We start from the raw sequence: 12802 nt of genomic DNA, 5'->3' as shown, positions 1-12802 counted from the left end.
GATTTTGAAATAGAGTAGATGCACTGGTTTTCTTCTTTCTTATTACATAGATATGTTCAACAATAATTGGTTGAACAAGTACAATGATGAATTTCTGCATAGAGTTCATGCTGGCAGCCTAAATAGTCAAAAGTACCTCAGAGAACACATCCATTTCTTACCACAGTGATGGCAAAACAATATATGTTGTATTGTTATAAATCCTGCCCTACTCTTTTATAATTGTATTACAGAATCTTATGGATAAAGTTTGTGTCATGATATACCTCATGGTGCACATTTTGTCAATTTTGTTATTTCTAACTTTTATTCTACCATTTCTTCTGGCCCTATTCATATATCCCTTGGTGTCTGTGTCCATGTGTTGTGTTATAGAACTCTTGTGTAGTATGAAAATTGTTTATTGTTTTTTAAAAAGCATTTTTCATTTTTAAGGATGAAGAAGTAAATAGAAATTTGATTTAAAAATGACAATGATCAGAAGAAAAATGACTGGAAAGTCGCTATGTTAACATTTTCTTGAATCACTATCTACATTTTTAATAACTTATAGTATTAGTTTTGTCTTCTGTTTTAATCTTGCATTTTCAAGAAATACATTGCATAGTTAAAACAATAGCAATCATATCATAGTATCTGTTGAAAGATGGCATATATCATATTAAATGGTAAACCAACTTTGATTTACAGATGTGTGCCAGAAAATCACAGATCGTTTGCTTTGGGTGTTCATATGCTCTTTCTACGACTTTTAGGTAAGTTTAAAGCTTGACAAAAGAGCTTTCATGGTAGGAATAATGTCAGTCTAAGAACTATAGATTTAAGGCAGGGGTGGGTTGCTGGGGGTTCGCAGGGGTTTGGGAGAACCTCTTGCTAAGATTCTGTGTAGTGTAGGAACACCCCCAAATCCCACTCCTGGCTGGCCCTGCCCACCCCTCCCCTCCCCTCTCAGGAGTCCCCACATGCCCTATTTTGGATGCAGGTAAGTGCAGGGGGTGCACAGGAAAAAATGGGCCTACCGGAAGTTCGGGAAGTTCGGGAAGGCCAGAAACGGGCCCGTTTCCAGCCTCCAGAGGGCCTCCGGAGCCTGGGGAGAACAAAAATGCCCCCCCCACCATGATGTAGGAGGCTGACTAGGCCATGCCCACCATGGCCACACCCACCCAGCAACCGGGCAGAGAACCCCTTGCTAAAATTTTTGAAGTCCACCCCTGATTTAAGTGGCAGATCAAATTTGACCAAAAATCTGAGAGTCCTTCCTGTTGACTTTTTTTTCCTTCAAAGTACACATGAATAATAGTTTATTACAATATTGCCATTGTTTTGATCTATTAAGTACTATGAGGATTATAGTAGAGAGAGAACTATTCCAGTTTTCACTATTATTATTGGAAATCCATCCCTTGCTGGTTGCTTTGACCATCATATATTTGACTGAAAATCCTTCATTGAAAACTTTTAGCCTAAATTTCCATTTTTTCCAGCTTTATACGAAGCTGCTAAAAACAGGAAGATAGTTTTTTTTTCTCATCCCCAAAATATATTATCCTTCTCATTTTGCTCCTTATAAGAAAATGTCAAACTATACAATACGGTTTTACTACAATATGTTATAATTCTATAGCATACATTCTTTATTTTCAAAGACCTGAGTTTGTAAGTAGCATTCTTAGTCACATCCTCTTCTTCTCCAAAGCAAGTCACAAAAGCCTGTATAGCTTTCTCTAATCTCCATAAAATCATGTTGCTGTGTTAGCTTCTCTCTTGGCCAAAAAACTGGGCCAAGTGAAACTATGCACAAAGGCAGCAAGAAATTTCTGGCATCATTTCTGCTGCATTTTCTTGAAGAAGAAGAGGAAGTTAAACAGGAGAACAGATTCTAGGTCTTGACCTAACTGAAAAAGATAGTATTTTCTAAAAGGAAGCTGATCTATTTTCTGAATAGGGTTAAAAGGTCAAGTAAGCAATCACTGGTAGTTACATAGCTTTTATGAAACAAACTGCAGCCAGGAAAACATATTTCACAATTCAGGAAGAAAGCAATTTATGCTTTCCATAAAAAGAGACTGTGTATCAGAAAAACTGTATAGGTCAGTGTTGGCAAACCTTTTTCTGCACCGAGTGCTGAAATGGGAGTACGCGAGTGCATGGGGGAGTGCCGGAAACCGGAAGAGCAACAGGCAATGGCTAGTGTGCCTGGAGAGATGGCTCTGCATGCCACTTCTGGCACGCATGCCATAGATTCACCATCACTGGTATAGGTAGTTCCTGAGGAACATCAGTGGTTAAGGAAGCATCAAGGATTCATTCATTCCTAACTAATGCCTAGACCCACCCCCTAATAATGAGATTTAAAACTATAAAGAGATGTCGAAGAGACCACAAAATCACCTTACTTGCAATGTAGACAATTTTATGTGAGACCACATGAAATGTTATTGTTTGTTGATGAGACTTTGCAAAACTTAGGAATGAGATTGCCAACATCTTAAATATTTTAGACACTTTGAAGATTTTTGAGGTATAGTTTAGTTCAAGGGTGTAAAACTCAAGGCCCGTGGGGTATTTGGACCTGGCCTGCGGGGCTGCCCTGGAAACAGTGAAGGATCGATCAGTGGTGAAATCTAAAATTTGTTACTACCGGTTCTGTGGGCATGACTTGGTGGTGGTGGGTAATGTGACTGGGTGGGCGTGGCCAATTTTTGTTTTTTGTTTTACTTTTAAAAGCATTTTTTCTACAGCCTCTTCGATGAAGAGGTTGTAAAAAAATGCTTTCAAAAAGCTCTGACAATCCAAGCTGTGTTGCCTGATCAGCAGAGGCTTTTTAAAAAACCTCTGCAGATCAGGCAACTCAGCTTGGATCGCCAGAATCCAAAGAAAAAATGGGTTTTTTTTCTTTTAAAAGCCTTTGATGATCCCAGCTGAGCCACACGATCATCAGAGGCTTTTTTTTTTTTACTTTTAAAAGTATTTTTTGGCTGAAGAGGTTGTAGGAAAAATGCTTTTAAAAGTAAAAAAAAAAGTCTCTGATGGTTGTGCGGCTCAGCTGGGCATTGGGGGGGGGGGAGGGATTTTTGCTACCGGTTCTCCGAACCACCCACCTCCATTGCTACCGGATCCAGTGATCTGGTCCAAACCGGGAGCATTTTACCCCTGGGATTGACCCATGGTGCTACTGCCACTCAACACAGGCTCCCGAGTTCCATTTTTGGCTGCCACAGCCTCCTGCAACTCTCTGCCAGTGAAAATGGAATTCATGTGCAGCCCTCCCTAGCTCAATTTTCACTGGCAGAGGGTTGCAGGTGGCCATGGCAGCCGAAAACGGAGCTCAGGAGTTTGCTTTCCCTGGCAGTGTTTTCAGGCCACCACAGGTGCCCCCAACAGGAGTGACGTTGAGCTGGCCATGCCCACCCTGGCCATGCCACTCCGGCCCCCTGAGGTCAAACACAACCCTGATGCGGCCCTCAATGTAATTGAGTTTGACACTCCTGGTTTAGCTCTTATGAAACCCTTGGGGTAGGCGGGAGAACTAAAAATGGCTAACTTTAAGGCATTTAAAAATTTATGCAAAAATAAATTTATTGCCATTATACCAATAGATTTTATATGTATTTATGCATAAATGATTTGTCTACAACTTTAGCAAGGGGTTTCTTGTTGAGATCATTTGCACTTTTACATTTATAAATCTCTCTAGATCTTTATTTTCTATTTTATAGTTTCAGTCATCTGTAGCTGGTATCTTGTTATAATTTTGTATCACTCCATCTTTTGCAGGCACTATTCCTGGCCCGATCCTTTTTGGTATCTCAATAGACAATTCTTGCACTCTCTGGTCTGTAGATAGATGTGGACGTAAAGGAGCATGTTGGACCTATAACAACACCAAAATGGCATATTTGCTGTTTGGTATAAGTAAGTATCTTTGTTTTCCTTAAAAATGATGAAAATATGCTGAAAGGATCAGCTTACACTTTTATAATTTACTTTATTCTCTCATTTCTTTGGTTTGGTATATAAACAAAATATTTGTTAAAAGAGTCAATGTTTTCTGATCTTCAATGTCTAAAACAGTGTTTCTCAACATTGGCAACATTAAAATAGGTGGATTTCAACTCCCAGAATTCCCTAGCCAACCATGCATGGAGAGGAGAAGTAATTTCCTTCTGTGCATAGAACAGAGTTTCCTGCCCTCTTTTGGTAGGCATATCTTTTGCTCCATTCATTTAATGACCTGCAGAGTCACTTAATGACAGCACTTTGGAGAGCCACAGTAGTGATCATTGAGCAAGGCAATCATGTGGGCATATTACTTAATGACTGCAATTACTTATGACTGCAATGGGAGGCTCCATTATGGTCATAAGTTGAGAGCTACCTATAGTAGAGATCACCTCGTAAGTTGTCTAACTGAACCAATTCAAGGCCATAACCATAATTATTTGAAATTTATATTGAAACAATTTAATATTAATTAATTACAGGCTGAATGGATCAAACACACATAAAACTGCCAATGGATTGGCAGTTTTAATCAAAGAAAAGTGTTAATTGGCAGAGATCGGAGCTGGGAACTCCTATGTAATTTGCAAGCCTTGTTTCTTCAGATTTTTAAGCAGTGCAGGTCCAACCTATTGTCATGTGATAAGGAGACATATAAAATCTATTGGTATAATGGCAGCTTAGAAGGTTGTGTTTTTTTCCCTCTTAAAGCAAGAAGATAAATTAACAGCAATGTTTAATTTATTTTTTGTTTAATTTATTTTTGCAGGTGCATGTTCCAAAGCAGTTTCTCTAATTTTTACTATCATATCATATGTGTTATATAAGCCTCCCCCAGATATTATTGCAGATTCGAAGGCAGATCAAACAAGCACTTCAGTACGTCTTTGAATGAGGAACAAACTATTATTTCTAGAGAAAGTCAAAGAAAAAATTTCAGTGATATCCAATGGCAGCTGTAACTTCTGAGTACCAGCACTGGAGGACTTTGAGCAAGTCATTTAATTCTTTTTTAAAAAAAAATAAAATAAAATAAACACTTTTACTTTAAATCCATTTTACTTCAAGTGTATCTCAGTTACATAAAACTTTTTACTCTCTCAAGAGAATAGTATGGTTTTTGTAGTGTAGAATGTCTAAATATTTTAACCAAAAATCAACTTTAGAAACTCATTTAATTGGTTGTAGGACGATAAGTGATTTCCATGGGACCTGAAAGTACTTTGATAAGAAATAGCATCTCCAATTTTGTCCTGTAAAAGGCAAGCTCAGTCTTTCAATCTTGCCTGTTAGAACTCAGGACACTGAGAGGATTATGGGCCAGGATAAAAACAAAATGAAATAAAATAAAATCTGTTAACATGGCTATTAACCAAGTAGATATTAATTTTTTACAATAATACATTTTAAAATTATACCTTTATGTATTTTATTTACCTCCCCATTTCTACTCTAGTTAAGTACTCAAAGGCAGCTTTCAAAATTAATGCCTCCACCTCAAAATATCAGATTGCTCAAGTGTCTATGGAGATTCTCAATCATCCAGATCATGGCTGTCTTAAAGGTGCTTTTTCAAGAGGCAACTGGACTTTCTGGTTTTTCTTTGAAGATGTTTCGCTTCTCATCCCACTATATAGTGGGAATTCCCCACTATACACTCAGAGCTGAAGAAGCTTCTTGGGTGAGAAGCAAAGTGTCTTAAAAGAAAAATTGCCCAATATTAAAAACATTTATTAAAATTAACCCTAGCATGTGCACTTAAACCACTGAACAATTAATTTTTGAAATGCTGAAAGAGTTGAGGCCAAGTATTATTCCCAAGGAAATACACTGTATAATGTGGGAACAACACAGAAGGGAGGTCCAATTCTACATGTCACAAAAAATGGCCTTTTAAAGGTCATCTTCAGAAGAGCAGTCCTTCAGATAGTGAGATCCTAAAATCTTTAGGATTAGGGGGATCAGTGCCAACACTTTGGGGGGTTGGATTAGAAGATCTCCAAGGTCCCTCCCAATGTTACTTTATTGTTCCAATATTACTTGTGCCAAGTAACAAACAACTGGCTCTCTGCAGATATTTTATATATAGGTATCATATAATGCTTGAGCCAAAAAAAGCCTAGTTGTCAGATTATTTTGCTCCTAATGCAATTTCTGGATATTTTTCAGAGGTAGGCCCACATTAAGTATACGGGGATAGTCACGATAGGATATAATCAAGGCATGGATAGCCATCATGAAATCCGACTGGTTCAGAACACGTCCCAGCTGATATATTAGATATAATTATTCAGAAGTGTTGTTTACCTCAGCTACCATGTATGAATCCAATGATAGCTTAGAATCAAAGACGATTCTCAGATAGAAAACTTATTTTTTCTATGGGAAGTGGAACTCCATCTGAAAGATTCCCACTTACATTTTCCTATTTACCAACAATATCACCATCTCCTCCAAGTTTTACTTCAGTATATATTTCCTCATTCAACCCTCTTGTATCCTTGGAGTTGGGTGAGATAGATGAGGATAGTTTAGGTTGATCTGCATGACACACTCTTTTTTTAAAAAAAAATTGATTTATATGCCGCCCTTCTCCGGAGACTCAGGGCAGCTTACAATGCATTAAGCAATAGCCTTCATACTTTTGTATATTTATACAAAGTCAGCTTATTGCCCCCACAAACTGGGTCCTCATTTAACCTACCTTAGAAAGGATGGAAGGCTGAGTCAACCTTGAGCCTGGTGAGATTCGAACTTACAGTTATTGCAGACAGCTGGTGTTAATCACAATGCTTTTAGTCTGCTGAGCTACCAGGCCCATTGAAATTTTAAAATTTCAACTGAATTTCCCCAGGAAGGAACCCTGAGGATCATCAAAGATTGTCAGCCCTGGTCTTGAGCAGTAGTCCCCTGACACTATATCCTAGACATGGCCTGGCAGTACTAGAACTATTATAAGTTATGCCTTCATCGCCCAGTCTAAATGGAGATTCAAGAAGTCCAGCAGTTTATACTATTCCCTTTCTGTTTCTGACATAACTCATCTATCAAGGGAACCAGTGTAGATTCCTTACCATGATAAACTGAAAGGCTAATTCATATAGAGGTAGAAAATTAGTATCATTCACATCAGTCTGAAGTTGTAAGGCGTCTATCTTCTTGTTCACCTTTCCCGAAACTAGAATATTTGAGAATGACCTATAATTATGCAGATCTTTCATGTCAAAGAACTTTCTCATTAGTAAAAGCATTATTACTTCCTCTTGCAAAGAGATACAGATCACTTCCTTTAAGGATTGATCCATTTAATCAGTCAAGGAGAAGTCCAGGATTATTATAGCCAATTTAATCATCTGGAAACACAAATTACAGATTATGCTATTGCTAGGTTACAGCCCTAAGATCTGCCCTAAAGCTGGTATGAAAACCGAGACAGATCTAATCAACTCAGTTCACTAAAAACAATGGGAGTAGCCCACACTGAGCCAATAACTGTTTCACCACACTCAGAAATCAAAACTGGAGTTCTCCAAAATTATTCAAAATGGTCTTGGGCCATTTCCAAGGACTTGATGAACTGTGACTAAGACTTTCAGCACTGATGTATTAATTTCAGCACTCATAGCATTTCAAGTATTTCCTTGATTCATAAATGCTAAGTCACATTTTGGCCTATATTTATAAGAAATCTCTGGCTGCAGGTATCATGAGAGACCACTGTTATTTGCATTTATGAAGTATGGAATACTACCCTGCTATAGTGTTCATCTACAGTACTTGTTCTGTTTCATATTGTTAGCCGAGAATGGTTCGGATTGTCAATAGCAAATGGGCATTGTAAATAAGACACTTGAATGGCAGATTTAACTGCAACATGTAAACAAGGTACTAGATCAGGGAAAGCAGCTATAATATCTCTCTCCCTCTCCCCTGAGTTTATTATATTAATGGCTGACTCTGTGGATAGTTTTGTAACATCATTGCAAAATGAAAAGAAAAGCTGAGAAAGAAAACCATCTAACCACATTTTAAGCAAGTTAAAAAAATGTGGAGGTGCCTTCAATATTTGAAACTTGAGGTATGTACGTAGTTGGTGGCTGCTCCAGCATTCTTACATTTCAGAGATGTGCCTTTGACTTCTGTATAGAAATGTGATACTGTACTTTTCAAATTGCTTTGGAGCTCCCCCTTATGATTTAGAAAAGGTACTTTATTTTGTTCCAAAATCATTCTTTTAAAAGTTGCTTACTTGAAAGTAGCAGACAGTTCATTATTAACCTTGTTATGCATATTTTTCTATAGAGACTATTTTTGTCTGTGTTTTAAACACCTTTATTTCATAATATTTAAATTTCAAATAATGAAATATTGACCTGCAGTCAATAAGCTGTCCTTTAAGAGTTTTGAGGATGCAGCTCCCAGGCTTCTGTTGAGTGCTGACATGTATTATGTCAGGAATATATTTTCTGAAACAAAGAAATAAAAGGCAATAATTTATGCAAATAATCTGAATGGACAGCATTCAGTTGTGTCTAAATACTTTTTGCACAATATTTTAAATGAAAGAGGCATTTATTTTAGATAATCATACAATGTAAATAATTTTGAAAATTTACTTTGTTCAGTGAGAACCTATGTAATTTATTTATACTGATTAAAGCAGTTTTCAAAGTTGTCATTAATGCATTTGGATTGTGGACTCTGTTATCTTGCAAATGACTAACCCTGGAGATAAAATGGAGGATAGGAATATATGTGGACACTACACATGATGTCTGTGGCCTTGTCTTGGCTCTGTAGCACCTAAACAACCATTCATTCATTCATTCATTCATTCATTCATTCATTCATTCATCCACAAGTACAAGGAAACAAGTAATAGTATAGACATAGACATGGACACATGAAAAAAATTGGCACAAATAAAAGGATATAAATAGGCAAAACATAAGCCATAAACATAAACACATAGAATGATTACATATAAATGGGGACAGTAGGACAGGGATGGTAGGCACGCTGGTGCGCTTATGCATGCCCCCTTAGGGACCTCTTAGGAAACATAAAAGATCCACGGTAGACAGTTTAAGCTAAAAGGTATTGGGATTAGTGAGACTAACAACAGGATCAGGTAGAGTGTTCCAGACATTTACTACTCTATTGCAGAAGTCATATTTCCTACAATCAAGATTGGAGCGAATTACATTGAGTTTGAATCTATTGATAGCCCTTATGTTATTGTGGTTGAAATTAAAGTACTCATTGTTGTTTTATGGACTCTGTTATCCTTGCAAATGACTAACAATGGAAATAATAATAATAACTTTTATTTGCAGTCACAGACCAAAGTACAAATATAATTGCAAAAGAACATTGGCTACCAGAAGCCTTGGCTGAGAGGAATTACATTGTTCTCCTCTAATAGTTACAGCTCTTAAAAAAAATTTAGAAACCTGAAAAGTAATGTGTGAGGATCCATCCCCTAAACAATATAAGGTCAAATTACTAGCATTAGATCCAGAGAGATCTGTTTCTAAGAGAGACAGTAATTTAGTCCTGCCTGTGTTATACATAGGGCAGTATAAAAGAACATGCTCCACAGTTTCAACTCCAGCTCTATCACAGGGGCATAACCACTCACTTATCAGGAGCCTCTTAAATCGTCCGTCCAGCAACGCTGAGGGCAAGACGTTGAAACGAGCAAGGGAGAAGACTCTTTTATACTTAGGGATGGTTAAAGTGTAAAAATATGAGGCCATCCTCAGTCCGTAATTGTTAAATTGGCTGAAGATCAGACGGGAGCAGGTTTTATTAGCTCTAGCTCTTAGATATTGCAAGTCTATGTCCACAAGCCATAGATTGGGTGTCCTTAAGGCCATAGTCTTCCAATGCATCCCCCGAAAAACCTATCAGGTGGAGTTTCTTTGTCAGCTCCCTCTCCCATCGAGAAGTATAGGAGTCAGCTAACACCAGGGAGAGGTAGCTACCAGAGGCTGCCAAAAAGAGCGCCCAAAACCACCATTTAAAGGTATTAATCCACGCCATGCATTCGACTGATCGAATGCCCAATTCCAGGTACATCGAAGCAAAGCCAACACAGGGAGGGAGATCCAAAAGTTTCCTAAAAAAAACAGCCTGAGTTCTTTCAATACACTCCTTGAAGCCCCATATCCATATAGGAATTCCGTAAAGAGTTTGGGCCAAGGTCTTGGCTTTGTAAATACGCAGAGCAGAAGGAATAAACTGGCCTCCTTGGGTATAGAAAAATCTTAGAATCTGCTGATGGCTACAGGAGGCCGAATTCAGCACCTGAATTCGATGTCTAGTCCAAGCACCGGTGTTCTGAAAATGGATACCTAAATACTTAAAATGGAGAACCTGCTTAACAGCATTACCTTTAATAGCCCAGTTATATAGCTTCTGGGCTCTAGAGAACACCAATACTTTTGATTTATCATAATTAATGGACAAGTGCTTCTCAGCGTAGTAGGACCCAAATGCAGAAAGTAGCCTTTTCAGACCAAGCCTTGACAGTGATAGGAGGACCGCATCGTTAGCATAAAGGAGAGGCGGGATCTTCGTAGTTGACAACTTTGGGGTGTGGGACTCAGTATGTCCAATGTAAGACACCAAGTCAGATAAGAATAAGTTAAACAGAAGAGGAGCCAAGACACAGGCCTGCCTAACTCCGCTCTTTATTGGGATAGGATTTGAGAGCTCTCCCTGCAAACCACACCTGACCTGACTAAAAGTCTGATTATGTAGGGATCTAATTAAGAACAGAAGACGTCTATCAATGGAACTTTTGAGCAATTTTGACCACAACAATTCCCTTGGGATTGAATCAAACACTGTCTTTAGATCAATAAAAGCAGTAAAAAATTTACCACCTGGTATGGTGGCGTATTTATCAACCAGGTGCGCTAGGAAAAAGCAGTGGTCCAATGTGGCACAGCCCGCTTTAAACCTAATCTGTTCAACACCAATTATGTTGGATTCCTCGACCCAGGTGAGGAGTCTGCATTGGAGATATTTAGAATACAATTTTCCAATGGTGGAGAGCAGACTTATAGGACGATAATCGGCTGGGTTGTTCCTATTTCCTCATTTAAAAACAGGAATAATGATTGCTAGACTCCAGGAGGAAGGGATCCTGCCAGAGGTATTATTATGGGTGAAGAGTGTTGCTAAAAGAGGAATCCACCACTCGGGATTAGATTTTAGCAAATCGGGGTATAGCATCAAGGCCAGGGGCTTTGCCTGACTTGAGTTCAGAGGTAAACTCATTAATCTCAGTGTGAGACACAGGATGCCAGTCCTGAATTGCAGGGGGCAGTTGTGGTCCAAGTCCGGTCATGACTATTGAAGCCTGGAAGATTGACCCAAAATGGTTTTCCCAATCTCTGTTGGAGATACAACAGAGAGGGAGTTCTTGATGACCAGGCAACGAACTGGCAACAATTTGCCAAAATTGTCGAGTGTTCTTCTACTGGATGGAGAGGAGAAGTAGATCCCACTTCTCTTTTTCTTTAGCCCTCTTTTTCTTAACAATTAATCCTTTATACTCCCGCTTCAGGCGATAATAGTCTTCAGGTGGGCGTTTATTCCCTTGATTATGATAAAGCAGGTAAACCTGACTAATCTTGTTCCTAAACAGCAGACATTCTTCATCAAACCAGGAATTGCTTCTTGGATGATATGGGCCACTTGGCCTACAGTCAGCTCCTAGCTCCCTTTGAATACTATTAATTAGTGATTCGAAAGACGAGATTGCCTCTGAGTCACTGCATGTTAGGGCCTGATTGTATAGGCTAAGACACTCTGGAGATGATAAAAGAGAGTGGAACTTTCAGTCTTGGAAGACCATTTGATCCTCCTTGCATACGAAGTCACATAGGGATCCAATATTTGGGGGCCCCTAGGCAGATGTATATTTGAAAAGAGCCCAATTATTGTAACCAGCGGGTAGTGGTCACTCTCTGTGAGGCAGTCCACAAAAAAGACATGGACTGCCTGTTTTAGTAGCTGGGAAACCAGCACAAAATCAATAACACTACTCCCCCATGAGGAACTGAAAGTAAATTCACCTGTTAGATCGCCTGGGATACTCCCATTAAGGATTATTTTATTATGTTGGTTGCTAAAAGGGCTAGTTGAATGCCGGCAAAATTTGTTAATTCATCCTTAGAATGCCTGGCTGAAATCTGGTGTCCTATGGCCTGGCAAATTTCTTGGGAGATCAATGGAGATACATTGTAGGCAATGGAGTATTTGTGGACACCTGTGTGTCTTCCAGACTCTCCACACCATGACTTTTAAAAATATATGTATTTCAAATTCTGAAGCTACATGCAGCAAAGCCATCTTATCTATATCATCCATGTCTATATCTGTCTTTGACTCTTACATATGCCCTACAGATTAAAAAATAAGTGCAGCTTAGTGCTTTGTTTGAAGATGTGTCTACTTCAGTGGTAGGATTCAAGTAATTTAACAACTGGTTCTCTGCCGTAATGATTGCTTCCAACAACCAGTTTGCCAAACTGCTCAGAAAGTTAACAACCGGTTCTCCCGAAGTGGTGAGAACTGGCTGAATACCACCACTGATCTACTTACCCAGAATGACTATGACTAAATGTTGACTTAAACTTAAGTTACCTTCAGTGGTGTCCCTGGAGTGTAGAAAAAAATTCAAGATGGCAGCCACAATAGAGTAACCAAAGTCCTGCCTATTTTTTTATGTACGTCACATGCAACACACACAAAACAGGCATGGCTTTGATTATATCATAAAGAGCAT

The 12802-nt window shown here is 38.6% G+C and overlaps 1 protein-coding gene and 1 long non-coding RNA gene across 5 annotated transcripts in view; one reads left to right on the top strand and one right to left on the bottom strand.

The window, feature by feature from the left end:
• LOC117679096 (solute carrier organic anion transporter family member 4C1) overlaps positions 1–5058 on the top strand; it is a 38889-nt gene extending 33831 nt beyond the window's left edge. For 2 of the 3 annotated variants that reach the window (XM_034440747.3, XM_087885920.1), the window contains 3 exons: positions 691–755; positions 3778–3915; positions 4772–5058. In XM_034440747.3, the coding sequence (XP_034296638.3) occupies positions 691–755; positions 3778–3915; positions 4772–4893 (325 nt within the window). In that variant the 3' untranslated portion in view covers positions 4894–5058. The other variant, XM_034440745.3, reaches the window with a different exon arrangement.
• The window catches only part of LOC117679097 (uncharacterized), a 110141-nt gene that overhangs the window by 4449 nt on the left and 92890 nt on the right, over positions 1–12802 (bottom strand). The window contains exon 4 of one of the 2 annotated variants that reach the window (XR_004595271.3): positions 8376–8468. This is a non-coding gene — a long non-coding RNA (uncharacterized LOC117679097). Of the gene's footprint in view, positions 1–8286; positions 8469–12802 lie in introns of those variants that run through there. The other variant, XR_009622351.2, reaches the window with a different exon arrangement.

Source organism: Pantherophis guttatus, chromosome 2, assembly GCF_059756535.1.
Source record: "Pantherophis guttatus breed Tessera chromosome 2, ASM5975653v1, whole genome shotgun sequence".
NCBI classification, from domain to species: Eukaryota; Metazoa; Chordata; class Lepidosauria; order Squamata; family Colubridae; genus Pantherophis; species Pantherophis guttatus.
Note: the sequence above shows the minus strand (reverse complement) of the source record. Positions and strands in the feature narration are given on the sequence as shown.